The following is a 20,065-nucleotide window of genomic DNA, read 5'->3' as shown; positions in this document are numbered from 1 at the left end:
GGCTGCAGATATCTCAAGCAATTGCTGGATTATCTGTCTTTTGTATAAGAATACAATGCAAACACAAACTGGCACGTACAATATATTTACAGATAATAATAAGAACTTATAGCACATCTGCTATACATTCATACATTTACATTGTCAATTGAAAAAGTCAATTTCCACAGGAATCAGTACTTCAGTTAACAAACTATGCACAGAAGAGATTATGCTCATTGTACAAATGTCTTGACTGTAGAGATCAGGGTGTAAAAATGTATAGTGTGGTGTGTTGTGTTTGTGAGGTGAGATTTTGTCCAATTCAAACCCCCAGACCTGCTGGGAAATTCAAGATGGTGTATAAAAGATGAGAATATTCCCTTCCTCAATTTGAATTACTGCCTGTGTAGCTTCATCCCACATATATGTGCCCTTATTAAATACATTCTTTGTTGAACTCCTCATACATCACATATCTCTACTGCATGTTTTTTTTTCTTGTGGCAGATGAACAACAACGCCTTCTGGTGACTTAAGACCAATAAAATAACATAAAAGAAAGTATGCCTCCTTAGCAGACAGGGTGAATGTTGAATCTAGAAGGTAAACCTGATTTTAAAAATGTGTTCTTTACAGAAAGTATGATTGCATATAATTTATAAAATTAAATAATTTGGGGTCTAATGTGCATATACACACCTAAAACATATGAGAACATACCCTTTGACATAGATATGTAATCCTTTAGGAAGTCTCTTTCTCTTCTCGTTAGTCGGTTGCAGTTAGGTGTGGCAAAGCAAGGACTTTACTAACATAATAAATACCTGCCCAATCATATTTAGGAGAAAGATGATTTAATGACATTACTTCCAATTGTCTCTTGTTTTTAGCTAGATTGATCATTCTAATTAACCTGACATGGTTTGAAAGCTAGTGTGTTACGCTAAATAGCAGACTAGGGCACACCATTCAAATCTGTATGGTATGAATAGATGATGCTAAAGCTGTGAGCGTCTTAGTACAGGAGATATAGCTCCATAAAACAAAAAGATGTGTGTCTACGCTAGTCTGCCATTTAGCTGATTAGTCAAGATTTCTAGCCATGTAGGGTCCATTTGATGAATTTGGTAGTTTATTTCAGGGCAACAAAAATGTTTTAGTGATTGAATGGAAAATAAAATGTCACTTGAGCTGAGAGTGAGCTGCCAGTCAGACAAGCTGTCAATCAGTCGAGCTGTCAAAGTGAGCTCTCACTCAAGTGTGAACCGATCACCACCACAATCTTGAAACACGGTTTGAGCAGCCAAATAAGCTGTTTTTGAACTAGGCTGTCTAATACTTTTATACTGTATTTGAAGTTTCTCTATTTCAAGTCGAACAACCAGAGGCTTTAAATTGGCAAAGTACAGAGTGAAATAAATTCTGATGTGCCTATTCCATCTTGAAAAAAAGAAAACAACTAAATTCAACTGCTCAGTAACAAGTGACACAAAAAAGAAAAGGAAATATCAAGCTGATCATGACATGATGCAGATGGTTTAAAGCTGGTCTATCACAGGGCACAGATTATCACAAGATGCCTATATGAGTGGTTTCTGGTTCTGATTTTAAAATACAATTGTTCCTTTTTTCCCCAAAGTGTAAAAAAAAAAACTAAATCAGAACAATAAAAGAACATCTTTGGTGGTTTTTATGGGAATTGCCGCTTTTCCCAATATCTCTATACCAGAGTCTAAACTACATTATGGTATAGAGATGGTAATATAAACACTGTCTTCTTTTATGAAAATATGTAACATCAATTTTACAACATAAGTATTACAGTCATTAGTCACAACTAAATATGGAACCAATAATTTTGACTAAAGAAAAGAACCGCTTACAGTACATAAATAACGACTACAGCTTAACACAGACATTATGACCAACATAATGACGTTTCTTAGTGTTGACTGCATTAAACAAACAATAAAGTAAATTGTCAATTTGAAAAGATAATTCATTTTTTAATTCATGCCTTTCTGTGAGCAATTAAATCATTTATTTGTAGAAAGAATCTGAGGTACGGGTTGCAGATTCTCCATATGGGGGAGCTGTTATGTTATTAGCAGACCAGTTCTAAGCATGCCGACCCCTGCCACCTGAAGATATGGACAAGTTTACATCACCTCCTACAGGAAATAAGATCAGTAGTTGTTGGAGTTATAACGATTGCACCACCGGCAGGCAATGAAAGGTACAGTCTAAATTGTTGTTTTTCGTAACTATTATTTTTGTGTGTGATATTTTATATTTCACATTTTTTGCTTGTACTCAGCTGAATACAATGATCAAAAAATGAATCACATCAACCCGCAGTGGGTGATATACATATGCCCTTCCTTTTCAATTCATCAGATAAATTACATTTATTTAGGACCACCCCTAATTGCACCATTCCTAGAAATAGGCAGCACTTCTATTTTGCAGGTCTAAAATGTAAAATGTACATCTGAAAACACACAGCTGTAAACAACAAACAAACATACAAAAAAACATGTATTGTCTGCAGATGGTGCAAATTTCAAAATCACAGCAGTTATTACCATTATACGTTTCTTGCTGACAGGTGTTGAGGGACTGGGGCTGGTGTGCTGCTTATGCTTTAAGATTGTATTGGCTCGGCCTGATTTTACTGTGCGTTTCCTATGTCTGCTAAGCTATGGTGGCTGTTTCTACTTATACTATGTGCATGATGATTATTCTGTTTGTCATCAACAGGCAAGTTAGCTGCTACTAGAATCATGAAAAACACAGTTCCAAGAGGATTTTCCCATGTTTTCCACATGAATGAGGCACCTCCTCATTAGTATTAGTAAAAACAAACGTCAAATCTGTAAGGAATTTCACAATGGTGAAGTGATTGCAACAACATTTGCATATATAAATATATACAAAAACATGTATTATCACTTCAAAATTCATCTGTGCATCTAAGATCCACTTGCGGACCTCCACCAACATCATTCTCATTGCTCCATGAATAGACTTCTTAAGAGAAAAATCTTTGGCACAAAAGGTATATATGTGGAATAATCATCTTTGTAGCCTCAAAGCAAAACGTGTTTAAATGCTTCTCACATCCCCTGTAATCTAAGTCAACACTGCTGCCAGCAAAGCTCTCTACAGCAACTGTGGGCCTGACATACAGCAATAATCAAATACTCACATCAGTCAAGTTTTATATGTATGTATGTAGATACAAATTCTCTTAGACAATTTTCACTAAACTCATTTAAAAGTTTAGGAACATGAAGCACAGCATTCATACTCAGTGTGTCTTATGGGCTTTGCACATGAGAGCTTCAGATCATATTCAGTCATTTTTTAATAATAAAACTGGCAAATTATGTGTTTTTGAAAATTGCAAATGTACAAACTGATTTATGTGTTTCAAGAGACTTGCATAAAATGGATAATTAATGCAATGTTGTCAATAATTAAATAATTATGGATGATTCTAGAAACAGTGGATGATCATAAAGGCTAAAATAGGGAGACATCTCACAGAGTTTGTTCATCCATTAATGAACCCTTTGCTGATATGCTTTTTACACTTGGGTAACGTAGCTCCAAACAAAACATTAACCACTGAAATGATTTCTCCTGCCTTAACCGGTTGGTGAATATTACAACTCTCGAAAAAAAGGCAATCACACCAAGGTGTAAATGCAGGTAGGAAAACATACAAATGTAAACAATTTAAACCAAAGTTAATGAGCAAGAAAAAAAGTAGATTATTTTACACTGAAGTTTAGTCCCCAAATTGACTTCTATTTTCTTTAACTCGTGGGACAATTTTTATTTATTTATTTTCCATTAGCATGCAACCTTCTGTAACTTGTCTAAATGGGATCTGCCAGAGTTGCAGGGGGAATAAATAAATGTTACATCATTCACCTGAGACAACTTTCAGATTTGATGTGCCCAGAGAAGTGTAGCTCTGCCAGCATTCACATGGTAGACAAGAAGACACAAATTAATAGATGGCCAAATAGCCATTTTGATTTGTGTTGGAGAAGACGCCTCATGTATACCAATCACTTTCTGTAATTGGTATACATGTCCCTGTGCTGGGCCTCCTGGGTCTGAACAGTGATGCCTGAGGGAAAATGATTCATAAACACTGAACAGTAAGAAACTGATTCCAGTTTAGAAAGGAGTACATGGGGTGAGTTGATTAGTACAGATGAGGTGAGTATTGTCTAATCAAGCTCTGCTGTTTCTCTCAGAGTGAGAGTGGGACAAAACGAGACTGTAGGAGCGTAGGAGCAGAAATAGGCTGGAGAGTTTCAAGTTTGTATTTTTGTGTTTGAGCCATGTGCCTGAGCACCAGGCAACAGCAGCACACAGGAGCTGTTTGAGTTTTTTTTTTTTTTTTAATAAAAAGAGTGAACTCTGTCTGGCTGTGGTCTAGACTCTGTGATACCAACCACTTATTTTTCAAGGGACATTTTGAAGCTATGTTTGTTCATCTTTAAGCCAGAAAACCCACATTTGGTTTGAAGGGATAATGTTTTGGTTGAAAGTAAATGATAAGGCTGGGAAGATTTCTTATTGTCAACAAATTGCAAGAAAAGACTAAAACTGATAATGGACTAGTCCAGCTCTTAATACTTTCCATCTTCCCAGCCCTGTCTGACACTCTGATGCTTTCAGCCCAAAGTCCATTTATTTCAACAGAGAACATGTATCATTACAAATCTTGTCTTAATAACGTATTTACTCCAACAGCGGTAAACACTGTTTGTGGCACTGCTATTTTCAAATGCTCAATTGTTAGTATCTACCACAACAGGAGGGTTTGTGTGGAACTGACTCAAAAGTAATGAAAAAACATGTTACCATGTTCATTGGTGCGGCACAAAGCTATTTCAGGCTTTGGCTACACAGACAATAGTTGTTAGAAGCATCAATTCATGGTTGCTTTTAAACTTCTTGTTGGGTTTGTTGACAACAAAGTGAAATAGGCAGTGACACATGTCAGTCAAGAAAATTTCCTCCAGACTATACTTTCATTTAACCCCGTGTACCTCCCTGATGGTGCAATGTTTCAAACAATGCCTAAAGATACACATTAGAGAAATCTATATTTGGACTATTACAGATTTCGTTTTCTAGTACAGATCTTTTGCCAACTCCATTACTCAATATATTTTCCCATAGAGGGTGTCTCACATGGGTCTTTTTAAAAAATAGCTCTCAGTTTTTGTCCACATTAAATCTACTACTGCATTAGATAGTAAAATTGGATCTCCAATTAATCAAAAAATGTAAAGTCGTTTGTGATAATTTAGCTACATATGGTAGCAACGGTAACGGCTGCTGTGGTTAAATAATGCTGATAATAAACTGTTTAAATGATAAGGTGTCCACTTTTTACTGTTCACTGCAGCAGTAGATACATATTCTTCTACGTCTGATTCATTAGCAAAACAAGCTAGTAGATCTAATGCTTTGCTGAAAGAGTTAACTCAACATTCCACTGTAAATAGTCCTTTGATGTAGTGCACTAGTTAATGCTTCACTGTACTAGTTACTGTAGATATTTATTTGAAATATATATTTAAAAATATCCTTTTAGAACCAGACTTAAGTCTTCTCCATTTCCCACAAAGACAGCTGTGGGATATACAAACATTATTGTAGTATAGTGTTTTTAACCACAAAGGAGAAATCTGATCAGTGACTAATCTTTTAAAATGTGTATTTTCAATAGGCTAAACACTCTTAATTGGTGAGATGAATGAACCTGAATCATATTTTGGTTGATGACATTACAAACACACCCACAGAGCTCTGTGGTTACACACCTACATGAGTTCATTCATTTGTTTGTATGTGTGTGTGTGAGAAAGTGAATGTGGCATTGTTTGTTTCTGTGAGCATACAGACAGGACTGTATGTTGCTTCTGTTGCTGCTGTGGGTGTACGTTAATGTCATTGTATCCCTCATTGGTATTTTCCACAGGGGTGAGCTTGGCTAGCATCCCTGTCATTTCCAGTGGGTGCCCGGGGTTGAGGCCCTGGCTGTTCTCCTGCAGGGGCCACACTTCCTGCCAGGTGAGTGACGGATGATGAACTGGATGACCACTGAGCAGAGGCCTCCTCTGCCTGTAGTTAGCCCACACCTGCAGGATGGTCTCTTTGAAAGGTCGTGTGGTCAACGTGTAAAGGATGGGGTTTAGGGCGCTGTTGATAGGGAGAATAAATATAACCACCCAGGAGCTGATGGTACCTGCCGATAGAGAAAAGAAAGAAATACATCAAACAAAAAGCTGGTACATACAGATTCTGCTTAAAGATTGTTTATTTCAATAGTTAACATTACAAAGCCTTCCATCAAAGCAAATTATACAATAAATTATTCTTTTTCATCTCTATAGGGGGCCTAATTGTGGAGCCAGGGCTCACCAAGCTATGTATGTAATGAATTTTGCACAACACTAAACAGCCATCTGAGAATTCAGTGTAAAATGCATTATGGTAGCTTTAGGTTTGTGTTCTTCATTCAGTAATAGAAGTCTATCGAAAAACATTCTCATACATTGTGGAACCCAGGCTATTTTAAAATTTAAAAACACACAAATGGGAATACTTCCACTGAATATCTATCTTTTGGGTACTCGCCTTAACTTCAACGGTAGCTCTAAAAAGCATGAGCTTGATTTCACAGCAGTTACAAAGTCTTCCATTGGCAATAGAGTCAAAGCAAAGAGCACACTGAAACATGTCAAAATGTGTCAAATCACATCTGTACAATAATGAATAATAAATGTTTTGTATGTTCTAAACACACACACTGACACATTGTGTGTGAAGAGCAGATCAACCTCCTTAGGACTTGAATGTCCTGCAATTGCCTTCTCGTGGCTCTGAACCTAAACTTCTGTAGGCGCAATTTTTTCCATGACTCTGGGCCACCAGTGGAATTAACGCTGTAAAGCCAAACAGCAGGCTATAAACTTATAAGAGCCTCATTGCAAACTTACAATGGACGAGAATTTAATACTCAAAAGTCAGATTTTCAGTGGAGTGTTCCTTTAAATGGTTATAGCACTTCTACTATACCGGGAATCTCCACCTGCAGCAGTGACAGGATCTTGAGGATGAATATTGGGATCCAGCAGAGGGAGTCAGTAATGACGATAGAGAAGAACCTTTTGGCGATGGTCACCTCCTTCTTGATGTGGTTGCTGTATTTCGTGGTTTGAGTGCCTGTTCTCTGAATGTTATAAAACATGCTTGCGTATGACAGGACAATGATGAGAAACGCCACCAAGTTCAGACCTGCAGAGAGAGATGAGGTTATTTTCTTGATTGCCATATTAGCAATATGTATGTAAAATTATAACAGAAGAAGATAGACAGAAAGATAGAAATACCCTCACTGAATAATGAGATGTTGCTTTTATAGTTATCTTAAGAGAGTAAGTGAATAAAGAAAACAAATAATCCTCAAATAACTATTGCAATGTCCAAACTCCTACCTAGGAAAATGACGATGGAGTAAACATGAGCCCACAGCGTCTCTGGTTGCTCAGAGTGCAACGGAAAGCAAACACCATTGGTCCCGTAGAAATTTCGAAACAAGCCCTTGCAAGCAAGAGGCAGGAAGGCAATGATAAAACCGAACACCCATATCCCCAGAAGGATGGTTACAGTTCGTCGCCAGCCAGGTGTCAAGTACTGGAAGGGATAGACGATGCAGATGTATTTCTCCAGAGTGAGGTAGGTCAGGAGCAGGACAGATACCTCGGTGGACAGCATGGCCAAGGAGCCGATGACCTGACATTGATTGCTGTCCATCCAGGCCTGAGCGTGCCGGTTGTACTCGCCTCGGAACTTTAGATCATATGCACCGATCATGAAGAGGTAGATGCCCATCAGTCCGTCTGCACCTGCAAGAAGGGAGAGCTCGATTTTGCAACATATTTTGGAGGATCTATACATTTTAGAGACATCTGGAGTATACAATTAAACACCTGCATTCAAACACAGTGTTCTATGAGCGGTTTAAACTAACTTTGTGGTATTTACTCCATGACATTTGTTCATTGAGACATGAACACAATGTATAGTCGAATGCAACTGAACACCAAATAAACAAACTGAGCTTGGATGATAAAGAAGGCATTTCTAAAGCAGTTCTCTTCCAAGGGAACTGCAGTGAGAATACAATCAAACCCAAGAACAGAAATGGCTCTACATGAAAGGCTTTACATCTATGATATGGAAATTGATGATTATAAGCCACAGACAGCAGCCTCTCAACCCTTTGAAATCCAAGTATAAGAGAAGCAACCAAGAACAAACTAAACATTAAATGCAAACATTCAGCATTTTATTTATTTGTTATTATATTTGTGTATGATTATATTGTATTTTAATAACTGTGCAGCACTTTTGTTCAACTGAGGTGGTTTTTAAATGTGCTGTATAAATAAAACTTGACTTGACTTGATCTGTTACGATCAATAAAGTAGGGAAATTACAATGCAATTGGTGCTCACATCTAAAATAAATTCATATGGGATTGCACATAAGGGAACATGCATAGAAATTATACGTCATACACACTGAAATTGTATGTTGATGCTGTTGCTAGAATCATAATACATACAATACAATACATGCTCTTTGTTATTCAACTTAGTGTTTGCAAAGAGCACAAGTGACATTTGATTTCAATCTTGCAGAAGTAAAAGCCTCAAACTCATACATGTAGAATTGAAATTATGTGTTAACTGTCATTTCTCCTTACACATCAAGGGTCAGATGTATAAAATTTACCTACCAGCGCCTCTTAAAATCTAATATTTGCAGGTGGCATACTGTTCGTTAAATCCATGCAAAAACTGAAGACTCTGACTCTGAAGTCTCAACAAGAAAGTGAAAAATTGATTTCATTAATATCATTGACATTAAATAATGTGACAAAGACACACCTCGATCACCTGTTCTCATGTAACCAGTCAGCTTTAAAACTGTTTCAAGATGTCATACCAAAGAGGATTAGATATGACTAAATTATGTTAAAAAGAGAGTTGACAGCGTCTATTTATGGTAATTTATGGATAATTGTGGACTTGGCATTAATCATGTACACAACATTTCATGATGACTGGAATGGGAGACATAAAACAACACTTACTTTCTTGAATCTGGTGGAATGATTATATATGCTTGTTTCCACACTTTAATCTACCACAGGTGTTTATGCATCTGGCCCCAAGCCCCTAATACTCTGCGACAGATTACTTTGATGTGCATAACCTGGATGGTTCTTATTCAACTTTAAAAGCTCATTTAAAAAGAAATAACCTCTGAATCCCATTCACTACAATACTGTTTGCTTTTTTCACAGCTTTTGCAATTGCTATTTACTTATTTTAAAATAATATGTGCATTCACTGATTAAAACGATTAAAGCTGACCTCAGGTAGCTGACCTTGGGTCTCACTGACTTTGTGTGGATACTGGAGTTGATTTACCTTCTGAGAAATAACTTACAAAATGTGTTAGGCAAAAAAAAAAAAGTTTAGACACAGAATAATGGGTGATTAATCTGGTCATCTGATCACATGGTAGTTCATTTAATAACCTATAAGAATAAAAAAAACAGTGAGTTACATTGTCAATCTCAACTTTGATTGACTTTTGTTTCACTCCAAACTCAGATCTGTTCCACTCTATTAATAACTGGATTAATAGCAACATGCAGACATGTCCTGCTTACATGACACATAATCCATTATTGCTCGACATAAGCAAATAAGAAATAATATGAACATAATTTGCTTGTATTAATGACCTTATGATTTGTCCTTGTTCAGTATGAGCCACCAAAAATTACTCTGCTACTGACAACAGTCCCCACTGACATTCAAATAATGAACTTTTAAAGGTTGACAAATTAAGCAAGTGCGCTGCCATCCTCGGCATGGCTTTCATTGTGAAGAAAGCGTGAACAAGAAAGAGCAGATATCCGCCATAAAATAGAATTTCTGCTTTGCATATTCTAAGCTCTTTGATCTCAGCAGCTCTGAGGCTTATAGTAAGGGTCTCTAATACTTGACTTATAGATTTGAAGCACATCTATAAGTCGACACAGCACAGGCATATCGTTGTATGTTGTTAAAAAGATTTTGTGCTTATATGTATTTTTTGTGCAGTTATCACTCTCTTGGGAATGACAGACATACACCTACTGTGCACTACCTGCTTTATAATGTACACACCCTGTTTTATACCTGCCTGCAGTCCAAATGTGATCTGAAAACCGTGAGTGGGTGGACAATGTGAGCAACCCATGGAACAACCTTAGCAAAAACTATGAAAAGGAAAGATGTTCTAGTGACATGATCACTAGAAGACAATAGAGGTAACTTTATGAACAAAGTGTTCAGAGCAGGTTGAATCCTGAGCTTTTCACTTGCAGGGACCATTTTTATAAAGGTTTTACAAGTATAAAAATAACAAGCACAAAAACACAATATGTCCCCTTTAAAATTGCATGGTGGGATCTATATGTCAATCATACCACAGGCCAAAATGTGAAGAAAAATGCATTACATGATTTTCAGGCACGGCTCGTATCAAACATTCATCTGTGTGGTACCAGATCTACCTTTCATTTTTAAATAACTTCCTGTATTTACATGGGAGTACACACATCAAACCTGACTATACTCGGTTGATAAAATGTAATAACATGTAAACTTTAATGCTCTTACATTTCCTAAGAAACGTTCTCCCTGTAAATAAATCATCTTTGCTGTAGAAGAAGCCCTATAACAATCTTTCACATCCCTTATCTGAATCACCTAGCATACCGCGCGTATTTAATATTGAAAAACCAAAATGAAACTTCTATAAGTTAAAACATTTATATGAAGTTATTTTTGCAACAAGGTTTTACATGGACTGTGCAAAAATAACTTGATTATAAATTGTAAATGTATAGTGTAAAACACATTAACATAAAATACATATAAATATGTACAAATCATCTGAAGGATATAATTTACCATCTGTGCAGTCAGTCTGGTCAAGTCTAGTCAGTGAAAATGTTCTTATTAAGTCAGCGATGACTTTCAATTTTATGCATTGAATAATTTTTAGAGATCATACGAGTATTATTATTCAGATGGCAGATGCAGCGTCAGAACAAGATTCCTGGTGTTGACTGAACAGTGTGCAGAATTAAACTGGTTGACGATACACAGCATCAGGCTCTTTGAAAACTTTTGAAGCCTGTTTACCTCACAAGCAGGAGTATTTTTCAGAATTTGGCAGTGTGAAAGTCAGTTATACATAAACAAATAGAAATATTGGTAAACTGTAAATTTGACCAACAGCGGTCGTGTAGCTGCACATACATTTATCTTCTCAGAAATGCAGCATAAAAACTATTTCCTCTATGTCATGGTGTCCAGAAAATGTGCTAAAACTCATTATAAACTATATAATATAATTAACATAATAAATCAGACAGATTCGAGTCTAAATTTGTGATACTTTCATCTAAAGTTTGGGTGGCATTATATACATTTATTTTATGTACTTTGAATGCAGTATGACTTACAGCAGAGGGAGATGATGCACATGGCATGGAGTTTGTTCTCGGAGCGGATGTACGAGCGCATGCAGATGACGAAGACGTTGCCAAAGCAGGTTGTGGCAGAGACCACCCAGACAAAGACCCTCAGCACAATGTTGGCGAGCAGGTCCTCGAAGGAAGAGATGCCGTCAGTGTTGGGCTTGCAGCTGCGCACATGAGGAGCATAGCCGCAATACTGGAACTTCTTGAAGTAGCTGTGATAACACATTAAAGCAAAGAGATAACAATTATTCTATTATTTACATATTTACAGCTAGAAAGTCTTGAATCTTCATTTGCAGTTTATACCGTTTTAGAGATTTTTTTTTTTTATGAATTGAGACAGCAGGAACGCAGAAATGTTGATGGGATAAAGAAAACAGAAGACAACAGTTGCTGATTTGTGCTCTGGATTTGATTTGGATTAGAACAATTGCAGAATTATGTGGTGTAAGTAGAGCAAACTTAACCACAAACCCTTCCACCTTTTATAGCTGCTGACTGAGGTAACTGCTCCGTCCTCTTGCTCCTAGATCTAACCACAGCCTTTGACACAGCTGACCATTCTATTTGTATTCACAGGTTAAACAAAAGGGTGAAGGGTCTCTGGTTCTGCCTTCAACTGCTTTTCTTCATATTTATTCAACAGATCTTTCAGTGTCTCATCTTCCTCCTCAGCTGCCATCTCCTGTGGTCCCCCTATGTTTTATACTTGGTCCAATCCTCTTTTGAATCTATTTTATATGTGCCTTGTAAGGTGTCCTTGAGTGCTTTGAAAGGCTCCTTTAAATAAAATGCATTATTATTATTTTCTTTCGTTTGGCCACATTATCCAAAAAACACATTTCTTTTCACAGTTACACAGATGATAAACAGCTGTACCGGCCCTTAGAACCTAATAATCACAATAAACCACAATAAACTAATTTTCTCCAGTTCAATGAGAATCAAACTGATCAGACTACAGCATCTAACCAACATCATTTATCCTCATCTTGGCAAATTAGCCCCCTATGTTAAACCACATGCAAAAAGTTTAAGTAGTCGTTAAGTAAGTTTCATGCAGCTCCACATCATCTTCAAACTCAGATCAATTCTTTGTACTTCAGGCCAGGAGAAAGTCGTCCATGCCTTCATATCATCAAGCCTTGATTATTGTAACTCAATCTTGTCCAAAGTACAGCAACAAGAGCTCTAACAAGATCAAAAAAGCCATTCCCATTCATGCCTCCCTACACTGGCTGTGTGTTAGATACAGAATTCATTTTAAAATCCTGACTCACTGTTTAAAAGGTATTGAATGATCTTGCTCCCCCGTATATAACAAACTTATCCCCATATCACGCTGGCAGAGAACTGAGATCATCTGACCAGAGACTTACGTCTGTCTGCAGATCCAGGACTTAGTATTATGGGGGCAGGGCCTTCTCTATTCCCTTCCTCCCACCATCTCATGCTCCCCCACTATTGAGATTTTCAGTAGAAAACATAAAACATCCTTTCACTCTCTAGCTTTTAATATAACCAGCTCAGACTTTCCCTTTGTTGTCATATGCTCTGTGTATGTGCTTTTCTTTTATTACTTTTATTATTACTAATTGTTGTCTGTCTTTTATCATCATTTTGATTTCTCTTCTCCTTATTGTGTTTGTTTTTCCTCTGTCTGTACTGTAGAGCACTTTGTAAGCTGAAGTTGGAGTACCTTAGCGGAACTAGACAAAGGCTCTACACAAGGACGAACCTTAAAAAGCCTTGAAGAGTTTTTCCACAATTGTATCCAAGGCTAGAAGGGCATTTATTTTCTCGCTGTTGCATCCTTTCCAAGACCTGCATGAGCGCATCTTGAGCTGTTTTACCCACAGAGAAGATTACACTGAGCCTAGCTTAATCATCTCCCAGTTGGAAGAGAAGCCTAACAGTCTTGAGAAGCCTAGTGCAGGACACTCCTCTAGAAAAATATGTGGAAGGCAATGGTCTGCCTTATAATCCAGACCAAAGTATGAGGATTAATAGAATACATACAGATGTTAAAGATAGATCAATATAAATACAGAATACTTACATATGAGTCAAGTATTTAAGAGGTTCAAACATCCGGCATTGTATGTTTCCTATTTCTATCCCCTCAATGCTCCTGGAGAATATAAAGACATGTTATTTTGTCGTCAGAAGCCACAGAAACACACAGACACACATCAGTATATTGACTAATTTACTATAGACCATTAAAAAGAGTCTTCAAAAGCACAAAAAGTGCTTTCAGCAAAGGTTCACCTCACCTCGTCTTTCAAGGACTAGATGAGAAGAATTTTCACTGATGCTCTTGACTCAAAAGGAACAGCACATTAACTACACACTCTCCAAACCACACTGAAAAAACATCATCCAGTAAATGTTGTATCAGGGTGGCCAACTCTCACACGCTGACCATGAGGCTTATGCAATTGACACTTCACACATCACATGTCCAATGTCCAATGTCTCACTCAATAAAAAACTAATTTATGAAAAAGTCATGGCGTGAAAATAGCGCGTGGACAGACTAGACAGAGCAGCACAGTGCGGCATCAGCACGGTGTTATTCAGACCATCAGGGGAAAGCCAGAAATATACAAATCTATTATATTGTAATTTATTCCTATGCATGCTGCTCACGGTAATCTCAGCGGCTCTTCTGGGAGCAGGACAGAGTCTCTCCTCCTCTCACACTGTGTGCAAGCAGGCAGGAGTGAGACTGAGTGGCTATGGTTACTGTGCCGCTCTATGTGTTCTGAATCTTCCTCACAATATACTGCTCTTGATGCATTCATGGTTTTTATAGCATCTTCAATCTGTCTAATGTAGACTATTGGACTATTGCAGGTGACTGTTTCTTGATTTAATCCCAGAGATGAAGTGGTGTCGAAAAGCAGAAACATAGATCTTTCTCATCCTTATAAAAAAGGAGGTTCTTTCCTTTTTATTATTCTGATTCATCACACACTGTGCTTGTGTGTTTGCTCTTAACACTAAACAGGTCTATTAAACAGGCAGGTTACATAAATCATTCAGTATGCTAGTGAGCGTGGTGAGACAAATAAACTGTGTACTTACAGTGATTTCAGTTTATGTAACTTGTCAAAGTGGTCAACTTGGAGCTCCACGATGGGATTGTATGATATATTCCTAGAAAATGGGGCAATAGAAAGGTCAGTAGTGAAAATCAATGGACTTGCATGGTAAATAATTCAATTCAATTTATTTACTATATAACACCACATAACATAGTATGCTTAGCAATTTTGAATGCTCCAGTTCCCTGAAAACAGATGTAACATTGGTGACATTACCTGTAACTACATGTAAACTTGTATTTTCTAAGTTTTACTTTTTTTTTAAACTTCCACATATTCACCTTTATATCAGTATCTTGTCATGTACCCCCTTTTATGTGCTTTTAGAGACTCATCATGCCACTTACTCACAGACAGCTCACAAAAGATGCAGTGTGCCCAAATACAAAGTGGGTTTCATATTTACTAATTTCATTGAAATTATCTCTGCAAAAAAAACTTATATAGCTGGTTATATTCAAAATGCAGATGGTTATTCTGTGACAAAATAAGCGATATAGAAGATATAAATATTCATGGGATATGTATGTTTGCATGCAGTACTGTAGTTCTGAGTGTATTTGTGTAAATATAACTCACAGTTGGAGCAAATCTCCTAGTAAGACAAAGAGATTGGGAGGGATTGCCACCAGTCTGTTGTTGGATAGATCCCTGCGTGGCCAGACAAATCCACACCAGTTTCCAAGAAAGACACAATCACAAACAAATACTGATTGAGGACAGTGAGTGTATAGACTGACAAAACTCTCTTCTGTATTTCATAACAGGCACACAGAAAACAACAACTTTGCAATAAATACTGCCTCTGTGAAGTCATTCTTTATGATGCACAAATGTGTATAATCAGCCCCAATAGCTTGAAACTTGCTTGCATTCAACAATGTACATGTGTAAATGGAGACAACAATGGTGAAAATGATCATACTATAGCTGCCAGAAAGTGTGATTTTTTTTAGAGTCAATATTAAGTGAGAACCCAAGTCCTCACACAACATGTTGGAGTGCACAGATCATCTCCTGTGAGTCAGAGGGTAGGCACTAGGATTACTGTATCTGTGCTGATAAGGACACAGGATATGTCCCATTACCCTCAAATGCTTCCCCCTCCCCTGAACTCTAATGCCTTTGTTGCACTATAAAGTTTAAACCCCTGTAATTATTGGGCTGAAGTCTGTTTTGACTGCAGACATTTACATACTATACATATTTAATTTTGTTCACCTCTCCCTTCCCTTTCTTGCTCCAATTTACATCCTTTTAAAAGACAATTGATAGGTAAGAGTAGGGCTGGATGGCAATTCTATATCAATCTATCCATCTATCTATCCATCCATCCTTCCCTTTCTTGCTTCCTCCAAGAGCAAATGCTAATGTGTGTGACAGAGTTTGGATCCCAAGGGTCCTTGGCCTGGTGATAGAGACAGGTTGAATAAAGATCTATCTATCTATCCATCTATCTATCTATCAATCTATCCATCCATCCATCCATCCATCCATCCATCCATCTATCTAATGGCTGTAGTCAAGGTTAAACGATCTCTCTTCACAAAAGTTTGTCTTTCAGAGATCCACTGAGGCTAAAAGGTGTCAATCAATAATTTCCCTTAAGAGACCTTAGGAGAAGAGTAATTGAGGCTCATGGGACTTTTAATGGCAACAGAAATGTCTATAAAGACTCTAAAGACTTCTATTAGCCAACAGTGAATCCCTCAGTTTTCAAATGGGAAAAACAAAGCTGGGATACTGCAAAGATCATATCAAGAGCTCACTTTAGCTATTCTTTGGAAAAATCCTTAAAGCCGTGATATTTTTCCAAACAGGTTGTTTGCACAATTAAACAAAATGAACTTACAGTTCTCCAAGCTTCTGAAGGACTGAGAAAGCCTGTTCATGTATATGGCTGATCCTGTTTCCCTGTAGAACCCTGTAGAGTATATAAATACAGGAAAAATCCAATCATACTACTGTCATACTACATCATATGACTACTGTGAATTCTTCATCCACTTTAATGAGCTGTCAGCATGGTTGGCACATTAGCCAATGCCTGCACATCAAATTTAGAAAAGGGGCTGATTTGCATCAAAAATTGCATTTTACAAACAAAACCTGTGCTCTTATCATGGATTAAATTATGAAAATGTATACTTACAGAACTGTCATCACACTGCATGAGCAGAATGAGGCATTTCCAATGGTTTCAATGAGATTTCCCTCCAAATCCCTGCAAGGACATGATGTGAAATGTACACGTACACACACACACACACACACACACACACACACACACACACAGAATAAAGTAATCAAAAGACAGCCACTCCTATGACAAATCAGCTTTTGATTTCTTGACATTCTACTCACAGCCAGTTCAGTCTTGGCATTTCACGACAGATGTCATCAAGCTTTGTCAAAGAGTTGTTCAACAAAACCCTGTCAATCAGTGAGACACAGTGTAACAAAGTGTAGTGCATCCCATATCTTTTACTGTTCAAATTAAGGACACTCATTCAATCTAAACAGATCAAGAAAGGCTTTTAATAACAAGATGATTGGAGTGGACATTAAAAAAAAAGTCTGCTGTAGAATAGAGTAGAATATAGACTCACAGTAAAACAAGCGAGTTCAGCCCTGAAAAGGTCATGGAGGAGATTTGATGGATATTGTTATTTTCTAGGATCCTACAAACAAACACACAAAGAAACAAAAACAACACAATACAGTTTTCATCTGCAGAATGTTCATTCAGAAGAAACAGCTTCCGTTGATACACGTGTGATGTATTGCCTCTATGCAGAAAAAAGAAAGAAAAAAGTGCGCATGAAAAAGAAAACAACATGCATTTGTGAATGTCAGTGTGAATTATTTATCACGTCAACTGACTTCTCTGCCTATGGCAAACCAATATTTATAGAAAGCAAAACATCCTCATAGACTATGCATTTTATATTCTTTCGACATGTTTATTTAAGTAGAAAGTAGAAAGAAAACATACAACCACTCCAGCTTGTGCAGGTCCTTGAACACTCCCGGCATCAGGACAGATATCTTGTTGTAGCTCAGATATCTAAAGGGAAGAAAATATATTCAAACATGTCAAACACACTAATTGGAGATGAGAAAAGTAAAGTAGGCACCTGTTGTTCCTAAAATGTAGCTAAAGAGTTTTAACCGAGGATTCTGCTAGCATTTAGTAGTTTGTGCTTATCTCTCAACAGCTGTCTCAATAGGTTACTACTGCAAATGGTAAATGGACTGTACTTATATAGCGACTTTCTAGTCTTTGCAACCACTCAAAGCGCTTTACATTACATGTCATTCACCCATTCACACACATTCATACACTGATGACAGGAGCTACCACGTAGGGTGCCAACCTGCTCATCAGGGGGAGTTTAACCATTCGTTCACATTCATACACCGTTGGCACAGCAACGAGAGCAATTTGGGGTTAAGTGTCTTGCCCAAGGACACATCGACATGTGGACTGGAGGAGCTGGGAATCGAACCGCCAATCTTCCAATTGGAGGACGACCGCTCTACCTCCTGAGCCACAATCACCACAAATGCACTCCATCTTCTATGTTTATGCATATAATTAAGCTTTGATAATGACAGAAAACAGGACAAAATACATCAATAAAAGTATATGGACCCCTACATATTACATTATTACACCCATACTGGATGCAAGACACTAAAAGACACCTAGACAGAGAAACAAATTTACACAACAACGACAAAAACAACAGAGCAGCAGGAGAGATATTGTTACAAGTAGAAAACCAATGCAGTAAAAAAAGAAGAAAAGATTTCATATAGGGTTGTGAAAATGGAAGAAGTTGGTGAGGCAGGAGGGGGGAGCAATATTGTGGAGTGCTCCGTAAGTGATAAGGAGGATTTTGAGATGAATGCGTTGTGTGATGGAGAGCCAGTGAAGGTCACCCAGAATGGGGGCGGTGTGGTCTCGAGAGTGAGACGTGAAAGACAGAATGAAGAGGTGGGTGGTGGAGTTTTGGAACAGATTTGAGATTGTTTAGAAGCTGTGAGGATGTGCTAAATAGGATATTGTTGCAGGAAACTAATCTTGATGCAAAAATATGTACGTGATGGAGGAACGTCTCATAGAAAAAACAATAGACAATAGTTGACAATAACCTATGATATTTAAAAATTAAATACTGATATCATGATAATAGCACACATATAATATTGTGTAAATAATGCAACACCTCTGTTTTTTTTCCATTCTCCACACACACACACACACACACACACACACACACACTTTCCACCTACCGATTTGCATTTTTCCCCCCTAAATATGAATGAACAAACTTACAGTCTTGTCAGATTGTGCAGCCCTCTGAATGCATCGGGGCTCACATCTCGGATTCGGTTGTACTGGAGATATCTACATGAACAACACACACAAAGATTACGAATTCCTATATAAAGTAAACAACCATTGAGATGATCCTGCTGATTTAATGGAAAAAAAGCCACCACAACTAAGAAGCTGAACTTTGTGACGACCCCTCAGCTCCACTAGGAGCTCCTGTCATTTTTGGTTTGGTTGCTGGTTTTTCTTTGTTTTGCAGGATCCAGGGCAGGACTGAGGTTCGTTATTTGCTTCATTGAACAACACCTGGGCCCGGTGTGGTTCTGTATAAAGCTGGATGTTCCTTGGCGTTTCTGGCTCTCTTCCCCTGGCACCGCAGAGTGGCTGTTTTGCTTTTGTTTGCTGACATACATCCATACATACCTACACCACTCATTACTGACTTAGACGTTTCTTTCCGTTTTACATTTATTACCTGTAAATAAATACTTTTTCCATAAGTGGTAAACTTGTCTGGTCTCCCATATTTGCCGCAGCCTATGAGCCAGGCTGTGACATGAAGAAAGATTCATAAATTAAGGATATAAGCCCAGCAGAGATAAATAAGTGATTGATAAACCATCATCTGTCTAATACCTGCCATCATCTTTGACACTACACACAGTCATCCCCAGACAGCTGTGTCTTATCTCTTTGTGTATTTTGCACACCTGGTAATTCATTATGATCTAATTTTTTAACCTTATCCTGGGGAAATTTTCATTCTGGTCAAAATCTCCAGAGCTGAAAGCAGAGAGTCTAACATAGCCAAATGTTTCCTGGCTGAGGAGAAGATCTATTCTCCTGCTGCCACAGTCAGCGGTACTGTGTGAGGTTGATAAACAACATAAGTCGGCGATGAATGGATCAGTACGCAGAAGAGAACAATCGCTCTGTCAGTGCTCCCAGCAGCCCTCTTAGCCTTACACATATCAGCTTTGTAGTTGC

General features: G+C 37.7%; 1 protein-coding gene across 1 annotated transcript in view; it reads right to left on the bottom strand.

Annotated features, from left to right (window-relative positions):
• Positions 1–5,794: 5,794 nt before the first annotated feature.
• The window catches only part of rxfp1 (relaxin family peptide receptor 1), a 64,281-nt gene continuing 50,010 nt past the window's right edge, over positions 5,795–20,065 (bottom strand). Inside the window, exons 6-18 of the mRNA XM_053324347.1 lie at positions 19,079–19,150; positions 17,732–17,803; positions 17,346–17,417; positions 17,101–17,169; positions 16,889–16,960; positions 16,589–16,660; positions 15,316–15,387; positions 14,717–14,788; positions 13,686–13,757; positions 11,609–11,838; positions 7,512–7,922; positions 7,093–7,311; positions 5,795–6,259 (exon numbers count right to left, since the gene is read on the bottom strand). Of these exons, the coding sequence (XP_053180322.1) occupies positions 5,835–6,259; positions 7,093–7,311; positions 7,512–7,922; positions 11,609–11,838; positions 13,686–13,757; positions 14,717–14,788; positions 15,316–15,387; positions 16,589–16,660; positions 16,889–16,960; positions 17,101–17,169; positions 17,346–17,417; positions 17,732–17,803; positions 19,079–19,150 (1,930 nt within the window). The 3' untranslated portion in view covers positions 5,795–5,834. The remainder of the gene's footprint in view (positions 6,260–7,092; positions 7,312–7,511; positions 7,923–11,608; positions 11,839–13,685; positions 13,758–14,716; positions 14,789–15,315; positions 15,388–16,588; positions 16,661–16,888; positions 16,961–17,100; positions 17,170–17,345; positions 17,418–17,731; positions 17,804–19,078; positions 19,151–20,065) is intronic.

The sequence above is a fragment of the Scomber japonicus genome, chromosome 8, assembly GCF_027409825.1.
Source record: "Scomber japonicus isolate fScoJap1 chromosome 8, fScoJap1.pri, whole genome shotgun sequence".
Classification (NCBI taxonomy): domain Eukaryota; kingdom Metazoa; phylum Chordata; class Actinopteri; order Scombriformes; family Scombridae; genus Scomber; species Scomber japonicus.
The sequence above is the reverse complement of the archived record's forward strand: the minus strand, read 5'-3'. Positions and strand labels throughout refer to the sequence as shown.